The following is a 20,719-nucleotide window of genomic DNA, read 5'->3' as shown; positions in this document are numbered from 1 at the left end:
CATGTACATGAGCACTGTATGTGAGGGTGCTATCAACCCCTGTGTGGACGGAGAAATGGAGCAGAGGGAGAGAAAGAGAGATCTGGAAGCCCTGATGGGTTCCTCTCTTACGAGATTTCTAGCCAAAGGCACCAGAGGCTGTGAAGGTCAAACTGGGGATTGCAGCCACGTGTGCACTTGGCCATCAATGGAGATGCAAGCAGAGGGAGGCAGCAAAGGCACAATGCCTGCAGGGTTATCCCAGGGGACTGTGAGAGCCTGCAGAGCTCAGTTTGCTCCCATACTGTGAAGAAGGCATGGGGAGTTAGAACACAGGAACAAATAAGTGTGAGTTCAGCAAAAAAGTCAAACCTGCACAGGTAAAGAATTTTAGCAGGCACAAATATTAGACTCATTCTTTTCCATTGAAAGAACAATGTTCTTTCTCTGTTCAAACAACTACACCATGTTATTAACAAAAAACATCCTCACAGTTTACACTGTATGTATATAAATAAAGGATTTTTAATTTTTTAATAAAGAAAAAAAGATGGGGGCTGACTAATCCACAACACATCATCCCTTTCTCTGAGCCAAAGATGGTTTTATTTGCCTTTCTTCATTTTTGCAGTCTTTTCCTTCCTCTTCTTCACATGCTTTGGGATTTTGGTTTTTCTCTTTTCTCTTTGGGCTTCTTTAACCATCTTTTTCCTTTCCTATAAGGAATCAAACACCATTCATTTAAAGACAGAAGGGAATGACGAATTTTAAACAAGTCAATCAATTGTTACATTAACAAGTTAATTAACACATGACATAAAAATAAGGTTATCAAGATAAAGAAATTTTAAAAATCAATAGAAATTATGAGGGGATAGGAAAAAGGAGATACAGGTTGGGGGTGGAGCCCAGACTTGCACACTGGTAATGACAAACTAGTTAGAACCTGATTTTCATGCAACCTTTGAAGAAAGTGAACAAGAGGCACTCTTAACTCATGCTATTTACACTTAAGATTACAACAGGTTGTCTGGTCTACATTTTCTGCTACCCACAAAACTACTACAGTATCTGTTTGTATGTGTCATGTATCAAAATATTGATCCAGTAAGTGCTGATAGAGCAAGCTTATCACCAGCAGGACTGGCAGGAAAGAATGCCATGCTACTGCAACACACTAAGTCTGTGCCAGACAGAAGGGACAAGACTCAACTAGAAAACAAAAAGTCAGCAAAGTGGAAGGGGTAGGTAGAAGTAATTGCTGCTAATCAGTTGTTCAACCTACAGCTAAACACAAGTTACAAAAACCCTCACCTCACACAAAAAGAAGTCCAAATGAAAACCTATCAGATGAGAAGTGGCCAAGACTTCCCTCTTTCACATCTAAAAGGCAGCAGCTCTAGACTGGCAGTGTGTAGTGGAGTGCTGCAAATTTTATTTGACAGATATGAAATATATAATCTTACCTTTTCTAGGAAGAAAAACCTAAAATGCCATGTCCCAAACCTTGAACCCCTTAAGCCTGCAAGTTTCACTCTGTTTTTTAATTATTTTTTTTTCTGCACAGCACCTAAAAGGCTGCCAAAAGGCTCTCACTCATGAGTGATACTCCGCAGGAGAGTCTCACCAAAACTGAGCATATTGTTCCATAGTTTAGAAAATGAAACCTCAGAGATAATCCAAATCCCAGACCCTAACCATAATCCCTTTGCTGGATTACATCTCTTGCCCACAGGAAAGATGCATTACATCTCTTGCCCACAGGAGCAGCTTGTACTGATGGTACTGCAAAAGCCACTGCAAAAGCACTGTGGGACAAACACTGTCACCAAATCTCCAGCTCTACAGATGAAGTGGTCTCAGCTGTCTGGGCATAGGGAGGTTCATCAGGGACCACAGCCACAAACCTGAGCACCAAAGCCTGGAAGAGTAGCCAGAGGGACTGAAAAGCTGCCCAGGCTCCACTGCATTCTATTTTGTGTAGCCCTGTAATTCCCTGAAGAGATCTCTCTTCCAGCTTTGCCTAAGCTACAGAGAGCTGTGTTGCACACTGCTCTACATAAAACCACCTTTAATAAAGCATCCCCAATGAAATTAACTGCCTCTGCTCTTGTTCTCCACAACAGGAAAGGTCCACAGCTTGCTTCAGACAAGAAGAAGCAAGAGTCACTAAGTTTGGATATTTTTGTGTCATATAAGCAAAGGTGGGAAAGAATAAACAGTTCCTGGCCAGCTGACCTTTTTGTCCATGCTAACTTCAGCAGGTTTATCTTTGGGATGTACAGATTCTTTACAGCCCAAATCAGAATCCTCTGAGCTGCCACCACCATCATCATCATCATCAGAGTCTGTTTCTGAATTGTCAGCCTCTTCAAGGAGTGCAGGAATCTGCAAGATATATCAAGAATTACATCAAATCAAAACCAAGAAACCTAATGGCAGCATACACACATACACATGCACAATGTATATATATACTTACAAAAAAGAAAACAGAATCTGTTGCAAAGAAGCCCTTGAGCAATCTGATGCTATCTCCCTTACCACAGCCCTCATTGAATTTCAAGATAAAGAATGAAAAGTAGGTCAAGTCAAACTAAGAAAAAGGAATCTAAAATGTACACCACAGATTCTTTTAGGTCAGGGCTCAAAGCACAGCTGTTATTTGCACTCCCAAACTAATTTCCCTAAGTTAAACAACAATTTGCTAACATATGTGGAAGCCTATTTTTAATTATCCTTGGATCATACCCAGATCTACCTTGGGGGCACTCTATGTATTCTATATTGCAAACACAAATATCTGCACTGAACACTCACTTATTCTTAAACAAGTCTGGAGACTGTGCTACAGCCCAATCCCATCCATATTTATATTTCCATTTTAAATCAAGAGTCTACACCACTGCTAGAGAATATTCACAAAGTAAGGAGGGGGAATCCACACAGGGCTTCTGCCTTGAATGACATGGCTCCAAGTGATCTGTATCCAACTTCTCATCCAATCTACTTTACAGAAGTGTCACTGTCAAGTACTTCAAACACAGTAAGACATAATATTTTATGGCTTATACTGCAGGACTGTTCTTTATGCAATATTACAACAGATACCCTATCATATCAACATATCTGATATTAAATCTGATATCAGAAACATATCAAAACTTGCAGTCATGCAACAGTTTAAATCAATTACATTTTCCATAATCAGAAAACACTTTACCTCATTGACACGTTAACTTTAGAGATCATGGCCACAGCAAGGATTTTAATTAATTTCATTCTCAAGCAACCCAGCATCAGCTGCAGTGCAGGGAAGCAAATTCTGTGTTTTGCAGACACACCCTGACACAAATGGTCACTCTGCACACAAAGGCTTCTTTCATGGTGCCAGCTGCAGGACCAGGCATTCTCTGAACCACCTGTAAGCACTTTTCTGAAAATGGCTAAAATTAAGGATTTCAAAAAGACCCTCTCACCTTCTGAACACCAGACAAATCCTTCTTTAGTCCTGTCACAGTCTGGTAGAGAATCTGCTCCAAGGGAGAGAGGAAGAAATTACATTATCAAATTATATCTTAATTCTTTGTGCCCAGAGAAAACTACTATCTAAAAATAAATTTAAAGAAATAAATTCCAGAAAAAAAATCCACAATGTTAGCATTAAGCACTAACCAGACACTTTTAAAGTATGATAGAGATTTAGTACTCTGCATCTTGGTAGCAACACTTTTGTTTTTGTTTGTTACTAACAGTTTCCAGCAAGAAGAATTCATATTCCCTCTCTCTCTTTTGCAGGGCCTCAGCATGTCTACTCACATTATCTTGCTGAACATTCAATGCCATATCCTCTTCTTTCAATTTCATCATTATGTCCACATCCCTCTCATAGTTTTTAACTTCAGTCAGAGTTCGAGGTATGTAGGCCTTCTTAAATACCTAGCACAGTGAAGGGAAACACAGACTTACTAATTTACATATAGTGTCATGATGTTCTTCTCTCCTAATTATGCATCCTTAGGAGAATAATCACAGAGAAACAACAAATGAACATAGCAATCATCCCCTACCATTTGAACTACAGAGTTGTTTTTTGTTTGGTTATTTTTTGCAGGGGCAGATTTAATGTGCAACCTAGACATTATTGATAGATCACAACTAAGAAGGCTCCTTCCTCAGCCTGACTCACACCAGCCCACTTATAAAATTCTCCAACCACCTCTTAGCCTATTTAAATCCTAAGGTTTTGTGTCCTAAGAATTTTTCTAATGCTTTTATTGTAATGTTTATAATGCGTTCAGGAAGCAACTCCATTGAAATGCACTGCTACAACCTAAATCTTTTCATGTAACAACACCCACTTCAACCTACAGTACAACTCAAAAAAGGTACTTGCAGCAGCACAGTACAATGAAAACTAACTGCAGTATCAATAACATACGTAACGCTCGTCACATTTGGAACAGTCTTTCAGCAAGCTTAGGATCCTACCAGATCAATGTGTTTTGCTTCTCTGTTTCATGGTATTAGTTCAATCCCAGTACAGATTCAGTACCCTTCATGATCATCACTGCTCATCTGAGAGCTGTGCACAAAGCACAGTTCCCCACTTCCACAGAGCTGCCCTTACTCAGCTCTACTCTTTTGCAAGGAAAGTGGCACAAATTAGCCATGGTCACATGGAAAGTCTAGGACAAATGAACTGAAAATTTTATGAAACCACCTCTCTTACAGATCAGTACCTCATATAAACAAAGGAGTAACTTGCTTGCAAAAGATGGACTTGCTATCAAACACTAGAATCAGACTCTACATCTCAACAGTTTTATGCTGAGGCTATACTGGGAAACAAAATACATCTTTCCTTGGCAAAGCCTGAAGCAGTTAGAGAAATCTGCTGAGCTCCAAGACAAAAAAGTCTTGAATAAATCAAGTTGTACTGACCCACAAGATAAGAGGCTTTTGTTGATTGTTGGTTTTGTTTTTAGATTCTTCTGGAACAGACAGTTAAGACTAAGATAGAAATGGTTCTATCTTTACATCAAGCATTTCCAGAACGTTAACAGCTTTCAGTAATGGACTTGAGATGGCTTCACTTAATGTAAAAGCACCGGTAGAACTGAGCTAGACTGGGAGTGGAGCTAGATAGGCAATTTGGCCAATGCACTTATCCAAATAGCCTGCTTCTGCATCACTGGTCCAAAACTACTGGCACAATCACATCAGAACCTCAACTCAGGTTTTTTGTTAACTAAACCTAAACTGGAAGATACACCAAGAGACACACACGTCAGCAAGCAAACTCGTTTTGGAAATAGAATATTTGCCTTCTAACAGCTTATTGCTGTCAGCTTTTACACATGGCATCCCTTAATACTTCACATCTCAACTAGGTCAAGATATCTCAGCATCAGAAACAATGTTTTGTTTATCATCAATTGTACATTTTTCCAAAGAAAACACAACATTTTTCAGTGTTTAGAAGAGGTAAGGTTAACATTAATTTCATAGCAGGAACAGAAATCCTCACTTCCTCATCCACTTTATCTTGACTGGATCTTTCCTCTTCTGTTCTTTTCGATGCTATTTCCATCGCCTAAAGAAACACAAAACATTACAAAAAAAGTTATCATTCTTTAGAATCGAGCCACTAAGCCTTTAGAATCGCATCCAACTATTCCCATCTGTGTTTCTCCCTGTGCTCCACCGTCACTCACAAGCACTCCAGCAGTCCCTGTGGGAATGCCTTCAGCGACACCTAATGGTGACCAGCCCAGCTGCGAAGCACACGGACAGCTGCAGATCGGGGCCGTACCAGCGGGAAAAACACACGCGCAGCTCCTCCCCCCAGACCAAACCGCGGCAGGCCAGCAGGCTACAGGACATACAACACCACTCTCCATATAAGCACGGTTATATTTCTGCAGAGCTCCTCCTTGCCAGAAACAAAGAGCTAGCTTAAAGCATCCTGATTCTTCCAGCACCTCAAACAGACATTTGAGTCTTCATGATTAGACAGACTTTCTTGTAGTGGTGTTCGCAGGGGTCCCAGGACGAGGGAAGAAATGAGAATCTTGACTCCATGTTTCAGAAGGCTGATTTATTATTTTATGATATATATTATATTAAAAGAAAATTATATATTAAAACTATACTAAGAGAATAGAAGAAAGGATTTCATCAGAAGGCTAGCAAGGAAAGAAATGGAATGGAATGGAATGGAATGATAATAAAATCTTGTGACTGACCAGATAGTCTGAGACAGCTGGGCTGTGATTGGCCATTAATTAAAAACAACCACATAAGACCAATCAAAGATGCCCCTGTTGCATTCCACAGCAGCAGATAATTATTGTTTACATTTCATTTCTGAGGCCTCTCAGCTTCTCAGGAGAAAAGATCCTAGCAAAAGGATTTTTCATAAAATATGTCCAAGACACTTTCTGAGACAACATGCAAGGAAAGCAGTGTCACCCTACAATGGTATAAATGGAAAAGACCTCTATGCATTTTTGAAGCACTAGCACAACAATGTCATGTGCTGGCTTCCTTAGGGTGTAGAATAAATGAGATGTTGGAGCTTGAACTAGATCTGATTTTACTGTCCTCTTAGTAACAAGGCCATGAGGTCTTACCTTAGACAGGTAGTCATCAATGTTTTCACTTGTGATAGAAGGATCAGTAATAAATTCAAACAGCTCCCTCACTGTCATCACTGCAACATTGTGCTTCTGGAAAAAGTCTGCCAGGAAACATGGGAGAGACAAAACCCATTAGTAATTCCATCTAACGTACACAGCTTGGATATTAAAGTGACAGTTCCAGCAAGTCAGCAACTCTGATGACTTGGGGAAGACTCAGCAGCACATTCTACATCATATGGAGTTTAGTTACCAGATGATTCTTGGTCATCTGAAATAAAACTGTTCATCTCCCAGATGCAACAAATACCAAAAGGAGAAAAACTGCATAAATATAAAAGCCAAATCAATTCCAGCAGGATCCTGACTTAATGGAGTACAGGCTAAGAAGTAAAGAATTCAAGACAGGTATAGTATTTGCAATGACTAAGACAAAAAAAGTGTATTTCAAGTAAGGAATGGAGATCTCAAACTTTTGCCAGCGAGAAACAAGTGGCCAGTGAAATAGAGTACATTATGATCCACCCAAAAGGGAAGACACCTTGATGTCCTAGAATCTTCTTCACTACTACACGCAGAATTGCTTTCTTAAATCAGTTATGACCAAATTCATAGGCTGCACTTCTGTTCTGAAAAACAGCAGCAAGTGACACTGAGGACTGTTCAACAAGTATCTCCTACTAAAATTCCCAGAAGATCTCTCACTGTGAGAAATTAATCATGGAAGGATTAGAGAAGCACTTAGATTGGAGCTCTCCGTGCTCACTGAACCACAAATCTCTGCAGAGATCACACCTAGAGCAGAACCAGGTGTTTCTTAGAGTCTCTGTAGATTTAGACAGAGAAAGCTGCAGTGACAGAAAACAAAACAACACCAAAACCACTGCAACTCACTGAGATCCTAGAATATCTAGGGAAAGGAGCACAAAAGACATGAATAAAGAGCAAGGGTATGACTAGCTGAGATAGAAGGGAGTTACTAGAAATGCATGAACTGAAAAGGAATAAGGAAAAAGTAGCAAACTGGATGTCGACAAACATACAGCATGCACACAGTTCTTTCCTAATTATGTGCCAGACTTTCAAGAGCCTGTGTAAAATAAGAAAAAAGTCAATGTAAAAAGAAAGGGGAGACAAAAGCAGCCTATAAAGAGATTTTTTTCATCCTCAGGGGCACACCCTACCAGGAGGTGTGTATCTGTTACACAACATGTAAATTCACACATGAAGACCAAATTCTCAAGAGAAAAACACCATTAAACTTATCAAAATGCTATGACAAGTGATAACATCTCTAATTAATTACTCTGTGCCTCAATCCTCTCAGCTGCCCTTAGTGCAGGGAACTTTATAACACACAGAAACATCTTGCCAGCTGAGGAATCCCAGATGTACATCCAGCTCACAGAAGGCAACACATCAGTATGTCTGCACAGTATTTTAAGTAAGGGAAGTTAAGATTGGGGTGAGCACTGCTGCAGACTGGGAGTGATCTTAAATCTATCCTAACTCAGAGATTCAGTCATGGCACTCATTTAAGAGAGATGATTTCTAGCAAAATAAGCTGCACTACTCTGAACTCAGCACAGCACACTGCTCCCTGAGGAAGTCACAAGAACATAGGAGAGGAAGTATTTTAATGCAGTTTTGACAGCTTCTACAGTCAGTTACACCTGAAAGAACATGAGGTGAACTGAGTCCACCCTGCTAAACAAACCAGGTGTCAGAACAAGGGCTGGAGTGCAGCCCCCTCACCGTTAACGTTGGCACAATCCTTGCGCAGGAACTCCAGCGCGTGCGGGTGGTCGTGCTCCACGGACTGAGACACGTCAATGATGTACACGTCCCCTCCGTGGTACCTGCAAGGAAACCCCACACAGGGCTGCACCAACTCCACCAGATACGGAGGGGCAGGGAACAAAGCCTGCCTCAAACTTAAGAGCCAGCAAAAAAAAATCTTAACTTCTTTCTCCAGCATATGCCTTGCCTGTGAGGGCCAGAGTGGCTTTTTTTAGTCAATCCTCTCCCTCTCTATACAAGCTGTATAATTAAACTTTTTTTAAAAACAGTCTGCTCATGAACAAAAAAAAGCAGAGAGGTGCATGAAAAAGAAATAAAACAAGAAACAAGTTATAAAAATATAGCAGTGAAATGATACCTAACTAATATAAAATACTTTACATAAAAATGATACCTTACTAATTTTTGCCGGAGTTGATGGGTTTTTTTCTAGTTGTGAGGGGGGTTTGTGAGGTGATTTTGTTGTGTCTTTTAACTTTTTTTTCTTTCTTATTTTATGGTTTCTTTTGTTTGTTTGCCTGTTGGCGGTTTTTAACAGAGAAAGCTCAGATCTGGGCTAAAAGCGACATAATTAATTAGGAAAGTTACAAAACCCAGTAACGACAAGGACCCCGCCCTCGCTGAAAGGTACATCAGTACTCTCACACAGAGGCTGCCAATGCATACATCTTGGATGTCACAATTCAGAGCAAGGATTAAAAACATACAGCATATTAAATTCACTGAGATCTGCATGAACAAGTCTGGCATCTTGGTACATTCTTCTCATGTACTGGATGATCTGCAGGTACAGCTCCCGGACTTTGGAGTCAGACAACTGAGCATTCTTCAGCAGAGGAGCAGGCCTTGAAATTACAAAAAAAAAAAAAAAACAACAGAAACTAAAAATATACCTAAAACTAAATAGAAGCTAAATACTTTTTCCTTTTTCACACCAGCTGCAAATGTTTTAATTGCTGTGCCTGAATCTTTCACTCCACGAGTACGTCAAGCAACTCAGGATGAGCAACCAAGTGCAAGGAGCCAGCAGGAAGGGGAGTAAAACCTTGCTACATGCTTGCCAAAGATTCTGAAGCTCTGTTTTCAACAGGAGCTAATTTGGACCATGCTACATTAATATCAGCAACTACAAAACAATAAACTATCTTCATGTATGATTAGAAAGCCTTTCTAGCATTAATCTCTAGTTAAGCCACTTTATGAATTCATTTTGCACACAACTGAAGCTTCACAATCACACTGATTGCCTGCAGTAGTAGCTGACAAATGTCTGGGACCATTCCACAGATCACATGCACATGTCAACTTTACAGGCCTAGAGTTACTGTAGGTAAATTCAGATGGTTGGTTTGGTTGGTTTTAATAAACCTTTGGGAAAAGCTACTACTAAATTAAAAAAAATTATTTTCTAAGGATACTTACCTATCACCTTTACCAATAAAGCCCATGACAAGCACATGACTCCTTAGCATAATTGGCTCTGGGCAAGGTATCTGGGCTGTATTCAACCTGAAACACAGGAACAAAGCAAAAAAAAATAAATAAAACCAAACTCTATTTGCTTTGCACCAGCGCATAAAGGAGCTCTGCAGCTTAGAACATAACACGGTGAGAGCTCAGGAAACTCTCCCTTGTGAAGAACTAGGAAATGCACACAAAAAGCCACAACCATTCTGACCCTTTTCTAAGCATTCCTGTGTCAAAGAATCTTTAGACAGTTCAGGTTAATCCTAGATTAACCCATATCACACAGTGTGTTGCTGCTCAGCAGCAGCTATTTGTAGCTTCTCCTTGCTGTTCAGTCATGTCAGACAGAGTTCAGACACTGAAGAGCTTCGAGCATTAGCAGGAAAACAAAAGAAGATCTTTATTCTTCCCTCCCCTTTTGTTTCTCTCCTATAATGAAGCTTAAGACACTTTCCTGAACGCTCCAGAGACCCGATAGGGTAGAGGTAGCCACAGAGAGAGCATCTCCTCTAAACTTAAAAGTTTTTGTAATCTCTGCATGATGAAATAAAAACTGGAAGAACCACCTTATTAAATTCCTCATTTCTTTTTCGGCCCATGTCTTCACCATTTTTCTTGGGTTGCCTTTGCAGTATCCATGACGAAATCTTTAAATAAAAAAATAAAAGACAACAGGGACTCTTAGTCTATCAACACAGCATGAGTACTAGTTATTTTAACACCTGTCAAAACAATCCCTCTTCCCAAGCAAAACGCAGCAGAAGTCAAACTCACCTGAATTCACCACTCACATACTTATCCCGATCTTTAAACATCAGAATAGAGGTTTTGTAAATCTTTATTGCTCTGTTCTCCCCATTTGCAGTACTGGCATGATATACATTGGCCTATTAGATTAAAAAGGGAAGAAATAGCATTAAAGAAAAGCTCTTTAAAACAACATAGTCTTCTCTCTTCTTCTCATTCTGACACCTGGAAAAGGGCTGATCTCACCCCTGCCCCTGTGTGGCACCCAGCTGGAGGAGACTGCACACCAGGGCAATCCTTTTTCCATGAAGGGCAACTTACAGGAAGTACATAAGATGGGGCAGGGGTGTAGCAATGCCCTCAAAATAAAACCAACATTGCACAAGGAAACTCTGCCTCATGCACACTTGGGAGACTGAAACAAGCCCTTGTGTGAAAGGTTAACTTGAGCCTGTGCACTGTTCAGGCCCTAAAGCATGGCCCAAATGAGACATGTTTTCACCTCTACACAGGGCAGAAGTATGTCTTTAATTGGAATTACCTGGGTTTGTATGGTTCTTTAGGCACTATTTAATACTATGGGTATACATAACTTTGCTAAAATTTTTGTTGAAAGATGCAATTAACAACATCCACAAATTTAAGATAATATTAAAGCATTCTCAGAAATCTTTCATACTTGGGAAAATTGGTTTCCTTTACCATAAATATTTTTTTCTTAAGATGACTTCTTACCAATCAAGTAGCACAAAATATGTAGAATTAAGCCCAACTGCTTCACTACATTTTCTGAGCATCATAAACTTCCACCCAGCTGGCTAAAAAAAAAAGCCTACTACATTATTTGCAATAAAACTTACTTCTTTCCCTGTGCTGATGCAGCCATTGATTTCTGATATAATACCTCTAGAGAGCATCTTGAACAGAATGATTCGGGTCCTTGGGTCCAACACCTCAAATTTAATACAGAAAAGTCAGCAGAGAAAAAAAAAACAAATGATAATGCCCAGTCCTACTATCATATTAAAGGACCCTGGGCATCAGAATGTTCTCAAGGATCAAATAATAATCTGAATATATAATAATAATCACTCGGAATTTTACCATGAATCTAGGATGATATTTCACTTTTTCTTCAATTTTTTTTTCTCTTTTTAAATTAAGCATATGTCTTCAACCTAACTCTAGAAGAGACAAACAAATAATGTCCCACCCATAGCTGCATTAAACGTTTTAAAGTAAGATATTTCTTGGGATACAGATAACATAACTGAGATAGAACAGCCATGTGGGCTCAGCCCAGTAATAATTCAGTCTTGCTAAAGAAGAAAAAAAGGAAAATGCAAACTCAGCATTTTTTCTTGTTCTTTGGAATTCAATAAAAGCTTAAGATGGAATTCTGCATTACACATATAAACAAATCACAATGTTAAACACAAACATGAGCTCTAAAATGTTTATGGAACCAAAGTTAACTTTCATTTGCGAAACAAAGAAAGAAAGAAACAACAGGTCTCTTCAGCATAACAAGAGAGAGAATTCCAAAACTCTGTTCTTGCTTTTAACTGCTTTTTCATTGATTCCAAAATTCTACACTATTTGCTCTGGTCAAAAGGGAATTTTGATGAACAAAGGCCTTACCTGTTCTACTGTTGCTCTGTCTGACTTGTCTTTGACTCGGTACCTAGCAGAAGTGAAAATAAAATGTTACAATCCCACATATGGGCTGGGTACTTTGACAGAGCAAACTGTGCCATCCTGTGCCAAAGGTTAAGATGACAGCCTTAGTAAGTAAGGCTTTCAGTTCATACAAAACCAAAAGATCTCTCCTGCAGACAGAGGGATGGAAAGGAAAACATCAACAAACTACCACCACCATTAACATCAGAGCCCTTCACTTTTATAGATGACCTTCCTGCTTTTTCTAAATATGCTCATTCAGGAGAAAACCGTATCACTCTTTACAACTTAGGACTATAAGCTGCAGGCGAAAAAAAATTCTTAAGAAGAAATACTTTTCCACCACCAAATCATCAGGAGGAACTTTCCTCCAACACCTTTTGAGCTCAGTGGTTTAAGGATTTATGTTTAGAAAAGAAGAGTATCAAAGGGTCTTTTCTAGGGGAATGACACCCATCACTTCTGCCTTACTATACTACACCAATACAATCAGATGTGCTACCAGTGACAGAAGAATCAAAACTTTCCAAAAACTGATTTGTAAACCAAAAAATAGAAAACTGCAAAAGGGCAAACTGCATGCAGACTACTTCTAAACTTCATTTTTCTTAACAAACGTATTTAAACAAGGAAATAAGCACTATACTTCTGGGTTTAAAGTATTTAAGTGAAAATAGAAGCATAAGTAATACTCACATGTCTGCTTCTTTCTGCCTAGACTTTTCTGTGACTCTGTTTATAACAGAGTCATCAAAATTTAGCTTATCTGAAAAACACATAAGAAGCAATGAAAAAAAACAAAACTCCAAAACCCAAAGAAGTTTCCTACACACCACGGTTAACCCAGCACTTTACTCTGTTTACATTTCAGGTCAGGACTATAAGGTAACAACACAGATGAGTGAGACAATTCCACAGACTTGGAAATGTTATACCAGCAATGCCTTCTGAATAACATCTCACCAATAAATTTGTCTGCTCTTCTCTTAAAACAATCAAATGCCACTTTTCTTAACACAATAAACAACAGCCTTCCAGATTCTCTTCAACAACGCATTTAAATGGTGTTTGATTAAATGCTAAATGTATAAAAGCTGCTGTATTTGGCCACAAACACCAGCAGCCTTCACCCTAGCACCACTTTGTTATAAAGGAAAACCCAACCTCTGATCTCTACCCTGTCAGAAGGTGCCAATCACAGCTACCCCTGGTCCTGACAGGCTGTGCTGAGCAGCCATCTCCATCTCAGGGTAAAAATCAAACCACTCCAGCTGGGACAGCAGCCTCTTCACTTAGCACAGGAACTCTGCCCCTGAGAGAGAACTGCTGCATAATATACCCCCTTTAATACTACAGGGGACTACTGCATTTGTCTAGAAAGTGCAGCTGTGGGAATCACCAACATCACAACAGAGAGCTGATATTCTCCCTCCAAACAGCTTTTTCCTAAACGGAATCTAGGGAAGAAAGACATCATGTTGCCTGGAAAAGTCAAAGGGAAAGAAAAAACCCCAACAAAACAGCCATGTGGTGCTGAAGGTGGAGAGAGAGGGGGGTATCACAGCCAGTTCTTGGAGACTAAAGGCAACTTCAAGTACTCAAAAGCCACTTTTAATCTCTCTGGCAATGGCTAACCCACCCATTCCAGTGAGTTCTGGCTTAACATAAGCACAATTAGTCTGAGAATGCCACAGTGTGGTAACTGTTTAAAATAACAGACAGCAGAGCAATTATACTCACCTAAATTGATTTTGTGTTCAAATTTTCTTAAAACCTTGCCTGCAGGGGTTGACAGTTTTGCTGAAGAGCAGTTAGGGGTCTGTCTATTTGCCTGAAATAAAGGATTTGTTAACATAAGTCACATTCTGTACACAGCCCTTTGAAATTCAAACCATTTCATTGGAAAAGTAATCTCAAATGCCTATGCCTAAAGCTGCAAGATGAAAACTACATAGGATATAAGGAAACAGACGTGGATTAACACCAGATTTTACTTAAATCAAGAAAATAAAATACAGGTAATACACCAGTTAAAATTCTAAAAGTGCTCCCAACCAGAGTTATTTTTTAGTCTAGGAAGCTACAAGTCTTTCACACAGCACTTCTTCTGTCTGTAAAAGGAAGAGAACAGAAGACAGAAACAAGGAATAAATCAAGAGGGAAAAAATGCAGAGGCAATGAACTGAGAAAACTTCCCAAGATTCTGTCTTTTCTTACATGTAGTCCTCCCCAGACACAACTAATACCTGAACATGATTTCACCATCATTGAACAGCATACACCTCTAAATAAAGGCAAGAATATATCACCAGGACAAGTGCTGCCAGACATGCTATGCTATGCTATGATCAGCAAACTCTGATTTACCTCAACTGTTCTGCTAAGTTGATAGCAATAAGAAAAATGAGGTTTTGAACCTCTAGGGCCCCAGCTGATGTGAGAACTAGCACCCTCCTTACCTTCACGAGTGCTCTCCATTCTGCACAACGCCAGAGTTTCTATGCCAACGCCATACACTCTAAATTAATTCACTTCAAGCACCCCCCTCCATTTCCCATGCTTGTATTTTTGTTTGCCTTCTTCACTATTAAGTCAAAAATAGAACTGGTTTCACCCTGGATATGGCTAACAGATAATCTAAGAATAAACAGAAAGGCTGGGGAAGATGCTCAGAAACACAGAGGACAAATACCAAAAAGTAAGGAACATCTTAAGGGTAAGCAAAGAAAAGTTGAGTAAGGCAAGGAAGAGAAGGAAACTGCAGTGACACAGAGAATCCAGCAACAGGGTTTGAGACAAGAAAATCAAATGGAGCTCGGGCTATAGTGTACATACACACAAGGCAATTAAGAGGAACAGATGCAAAGGAAGGGGATTCTCTGAAGGAAAAATTTCTGCTTGCATATGCCCCCAACATAACACTAACAACAAACACAGCCTCCAGGCTGGCCCCACTAGCTCTCGGGCACCCTCAAAGCCCACAGAATAACCTTCAACATACCTGTGGATTGCATCCACCAGCAGCATTGTGGCGCTTTGTGAGTCTTCCCACCTCATCATCCCAGTCCCAGTCTTCATCTTCCTCTTCAGCATCATTGTCATCATCACCATCTCCTTCCTCAGCATTAACTTCTTCACACGTGCATAGCTGGCAGCTCTCAGGGACCTCACCCTCTTTACACGCTTCTGTGTCTTCCACAGATTCACTGAAAAGAAACACAGATGTCTCTATAACCAAAAATGATTGTTACAGTCACCAAAAATTCAATACACTTATCCTCATAAATGACTTTGCATTTTCACTCGTGTTTTAATTCACTGAGTCCAGTTCTGAGGCCCCCTATTCAGGTCTAGAAAAGGGAAATGAAGCTGGTGAAGGGTCTGGAGCATCAATCCAGTGAGGAGCAGTTGTGGGAGCTGGGGGTGTATAGCTTGGAGGAAAGAAGGCTCAGGGGGGACCTTACCATTCTCTACAATTCCCTGAGAGAAGGCTGCAGACACGTGGGGGTCGGTCTCTTGGCCTCGATGATCCCAGAGGTCTTTTCCAACCTAACTGATGCTACCATTCCGTAATGTCAATAACGTGTCACGGCCTCTGCCAGGACAAGTACGTCCCAAAGCAGCACACATCATGGAAAAGGGAAGCCGAGAGACATACGCAGCCTTTCCTCTCACCTCCTCCCGTGGCGGGGCAGCACCACCCGCTCTCCCTTCCCTGCTGCCGGGCAAGTCCCAGGGCTGCTCCCGCTCCCGCTCCGCGTGTCCGCCCGGCGCGGCCCCCCCAGCGCCCTCAGCCCCGGCCCGCGGCGCGCCGTCACCTGTCCGAGCAGTCCGCATCGTCGAACTGCCCGGGCACGACCTGGCTCATCACCAGCGCCCGGTAATCCATGGCGGCGGGGCGGGAGGCAGGAATCGGGAGCAGGAATCACCGGGAGCAGGAATCACCGGCAGCCGGGATGCCCGCGGCACGCAGGCGCCGGCCCGGCCCGGCCCGGCCGCTACGGCGCCGCCAGAGGGACCAAAAGCGGCGCGGGCGAGCGCGGCGGGGACGGGCCTGGCTCAGCTCCGGCCCCGCTCCCGTCCCCGCCCGCTTCCCGGGCTCCTGCACCGGGAGGGCGTGGAGCCGGCACACGGAGGGGCTTCTTACAAGGGCTTGTAGCGGGAATGGCTTTGCTCTGAACGAGAGTAGGGTTAGATTAGATAGTAGTAAGAAATTCTTTACTGTGAGGGTGGGGAGGCACTGGAACAGGTTTCCCAGAGAAGCTGTGGATGCCCCATCCCTGGAAGTGTTCAGGGCCAGGCTGGACGGGGCTTGGAGCAACCTGGTGTAGTGGAAGGTGTCCCTGCCCAGAATCACAGAGTGGTTTGGGTCGGAAGGGACATTAAAGATCATTTAGTTCCATCCCAACTAAGTGATCTTTAATGTCCCTTCCGACGCAAACCATTCTGTGATTCATCGAATCCCCAGCAGCTGCCGATACATCAATACTGAACTGTGGCACATCTGTATAATATTAAACAATTTAGCCTTAGAAATAGGCATTTTCAAGCCCTCAATTCTTGACTGGAAATGACCGTTCCTGCTGCAGATTCATGGTTGTTTTCCCCGAAACACAGATGATGATCTGTGTCCTCTGTAGTAGATACTGAGAAGTTTTATTTGGTGTACTCTAAAATATTAAATTCCAATCTTTATTAAAATAAAGCTCTAGTTGAAGCCAAAGGAATTCCAAATTTGCAAGCCTGGCTAGAAGCATCTTAGCTTAATCTATAAACAGATTATAATATTATTATATACTGTTTATATACGGATATAATGCAGGATTAAGAAAATAAAAGTCAGTGCTGGGCTTTTGCTATCTGGTACATAAGGGCAAAATTTTAAAATGCAGTCTCTTTTTTTGTAGATGTTTCTGCATAATCCAAGTGGTATGTATAAAAGCTATGAAAAACCTGTGATTGTGCAGAAAACATAGATGCTTGTGCAGAGATACCTTTAAAATAGATTAGATACAATAGGTGTTATTTGCATCTGCAACACTTCCATGCAGTCAGCTCTTTGAGAGTCTCTGTGCCCATTTTCCCCAATGCACAACCACGTCAGCAGAAACCAGATTAAGATCATCTTTACTGATCTTTTTCCTAGAACCAGGTGTTGGAGGACTCCTAATCCCCATGGGTTAATCCATGTGTGTAGAGAAGGTGCTGTTCTACAGGATTATTTCACTCTCTAATAAATAATTCAGTGCTCTTAAGTAAACATTCCCATTTATTGTAATGACAAGGGACTGTTTGAAACATAACACTGCCAGAGGATTTCCACATTCATTTTTATTCCTTCTACGCTTCAGGCTTCTGTGTAACTTTTTTGACAGCCTTGGAGTACAGCACACTTTTGTTATCCCAGGCTTTAAGAGCTCCTTTGGAAGCAGGCAAAAACTGTTCTACAAGCAATTCATCTGCAACAGGGTTAATCCACTAGGCAATGGTGATACTTTCAGAAGGAGAATGGGAAAAAAGGTGTCAGAGACCTACCAGTTATCACCCCTAATCCATGGCAGGACAGACATCTATCAGAGTATGTATTTAGCTTGGACCACTGTAGCTCCATGTTCCCTGTCCCATGAGACTCCTCAGGAAATACTACCTCCCTTACTCTTCCTATGGCTACATTATTATATTTCCTGAAGATTAAGAGTAAAAATGTTTGTTAACACTGCAAGATGCAACAATTCTGTACTTAACATGACATTTTATGTAGTACAGGTATATATTCTGGTTCACACAGAAGCTGGGAAGCTGGGAAAAGAGACCATACTCAGAATCCCTGGGAGAACTGCAGTGCTGCTCCTTCCTGGAAAGAAGACTGACTTGAGAGGACCACCAAGAGCTTCCTTTTCATATTTGCAGGATGAAATGTACAATTCAGTGGCAAGAAAACATGCTGCCTGCCAGCTCTGTGAAGCAACCTGTGCTTCTGAGCCCATCTTGGAAAATCTGACAGTATGTTCTTGTTGGTGAGGCTAAACATGAGAGGGATTTCAAGTGCCATGTGCTAGGATGAGCAAGTTATAATGACATATATCTGTCACACTCCCCTCCCCTGCCAATGTATGCCAGGCAGTACTTGGTAGCTCACAGTGCTGACTACCAGATCTTTAGCTGGTGCAAAGCCCATTTAAATCAACAGACTTTGTTAGATTTTGAGGTCAGCTCTTACTGCCATGAGTGAAGCACATGAACAATACAGACTGCACAGAGCATGGGGAGACATGAAAGGGGGGAACAAAGCATGGTCAAGGGACTGTGAGATGATTGACATGAAAACCTATCTGAAAATGGAAAATGGCATCTATATCCTGAGCAATTATTACAGCAACACAGCAAGTGATCAGGATCTTCTCTATCTCATGCAGTACAATTGATATTCCAATATTCTAGGCTATATTTCCACTTTACACAAGACATTGGTTTAAATGGAATTGGCACACATATATATGAAAGAGAAATTAGCTAATATCTTACTTGAATACTGCTGTGTTCATGTAGTTCCATCATATTTTTGCTAGAGGACTCCTAATGAAGAAGGATACACACTGAGGAGGCCAAGTGATACATGCATTAAGTTCGAAACAAAATACATGTTTTCCTCAGCTGTATTATCTCCATTAATATCCTCTGAAAACACTCTAAAAAACTTAATTCTTCTTTTGAGTCCATATAAATTTTGGGATACCTCTCAGCAAACAACAGATTCCCTAAGCTATAGAAACACTTGCTGTGGAACCAACATACCTTTCTGCACAGTCAAGTGGAAGCAGTCTTTGGGTGTGGATACATTTTTCCCAGAGAAGGAATCCCCAGGCAAGGAAGAACAACCACATCAAAGGAGGGTGTTGGGCTGACAAAAAGAAGACAATACTAAAAAAGAATGCAAGAGCCTGGGAGATATTTCATTGCCAGAATAATCATCAGTTAAGCCTGTTATAGGTCCTCATGAAGAACCATTTGCAGAAATGTGGAGTCACTGCTGGATTGCATTATTAAAGTATCCTCCATAACAGACATGTCTTATTTTCTCCCTTAACCCCCTATCTCTCTATTCAAGACATACTCAGGTTTTGATACTGAGAAACAGTTCCCTGGAGAAGATAATTTGAACTGATTTGAATCAGCTAGCAAGAAGCCATGGTAAGATTCCACGGAGGCATGAATGATGAAAACACCCTTTTCTGAAAAAATTAGTAGTAGTGGATTTTTGCACTAATATTGCAAAATTTTGTAAGTATGTGCCAGGCCTCACAGATGTGTAACATAAAAGATAAGTGCTAAGAATACCAAATGCAGGTGCTGGAGTTGTGCCTTGAATTAACTGAGTAATGAGTGTAGGGAGTAATGCATTTGCATTTCAGTTCCCATTTTGATTACAAATTATTTAAAATTTTGATTAATATTTAAATTAAATAATGTTTAATTACAGTTATTACAAATTTAAAATATCAAATCAAAATTTAAAATTGAAGAAGTTACAAATTACATGCTTTTGGTAGGCAGCCACTGCATAACAAATATAGCCTCCAAATAACTGGAGAGAGAATAACATGAGTATATAATCTGATTCTTTCCATGAGAACACAGTGCACATACCAGGCCTAATACAGTCAAACAGAGAAATGAAAATAGGTATAAAGAACAGTGTAACACACTACAACAAAAGGGGAAATACTCTCAGAGGGTTTCCACCAGAATGTAAAATGCTTCTTCTTTTTTACAGTTTTTTTTTCCTTCAGTTACAGGTCGTGTAAGAAAAAAAGTAAACAAAATAATTTAAACATGGTGGATCAAATGCAACTCCTGTTCATTGCTAAATTTATTATATATCCAGGAAATACAGTGAAAAAATGTATAGCCTTCTTCCAACAGACTAACTCATTGGCATTTCAAACATTGTTTTTGCCTTCTTTCTTTGTCTTCAGTGAGTAAAATCTCTCTTTAATCGACCTTCTCAAAATTCAGTTAACAGAACAATTCATAGAGCATGGAAGACTTTTTTATTTCTTCTTTCTTTAATGCTAACATTTATTTTCTTGATTTTCTACAATCAAAGGGGTTAGCCAACAGCTGGATTTTGATTTTTTGGTGGGTTTTGTTTCCTTTTTAAAAATTCTTGCTTTAAAATCTGAGATTACCGTATGTTAGGCCAAAATCTGAAAATTACACTCTTTAGACTTGTCACCCCACTGGAACTTGATGCAGGTGCAAGGATTGTAGGCACTGTATAAGGGTGAGCTTCTTAATTTTCATCATTTTATAATTTTGCCCACACTGACTTATCTTCACAGATGGAAAATTTCCACTGAAGTTGGTAAAAAATGAGTTTGCATAAAGTGAATGGTGTCACCTCT

At 40.5% G+C, this 20,719-nt stretch overlaps 1 protein-coding gene across 1 annotated transcript; it reads right to left on the bottom strand.

Moving 5' to 3' along the window:
• Positions 1-495: 495 nt before the first annotated feature.
• On the bottom strand, positions 496-16,279 carry RIOK1 (RIO kinase 1). Its single transcript, XM_054285292.1, has 17 exons — positions 16,133-16,279; positions 15,316-15,520; positions 14,055-14,145; positions 13,011-13,080; positions 12,276-12,318; positions 11,495-11,587; positions 10,662-10,774; positions 10,454-10,534; positions 9,843-9,929; positions 9,128-9,265; positions 8,376-8,479; positions 6,615-6,721; positions 5,510-5,575; positions 3,799-3,918; positions 3,459-3,512; positions 2,218-2,367; positions 496-695 (listed from the first exon to the last, which is right to left on the bottom strand). Exons 1-17 carry the CDS (start codon positions 16,201-16,203, stop codon positions 585-587), a joined length of 1,704 nt encoding a protein of 567 aa, XP_054141267.1. The 5' UTR covers positions 16,204-16,279; the 3' UTR covers positions 496-584.
• Between the last annotated feature and the right edge of the window lie 4,440 nt (positions 16,280-20,719).

This window comes from Melozone crissalis, unplaced genomic scaffold, assembly GCF_028551555.1.
Source record: "Melozone crissalis strain CALT ecotype California unplaced genomic scaffold, PUWL_Pcris_2 ptg000042l_1, whole genome shotgun sequence".
NCBI classification, from domain to species: domain Eukaryota; kingdom Metazoa; phylum Chordata; class Aves; order Passeriformes; family Passerellidae; genus Melozone; species Melozone crissalis.
This window is presented reverse-complemented; position numbering and strand designations above follow the sequence as displayed.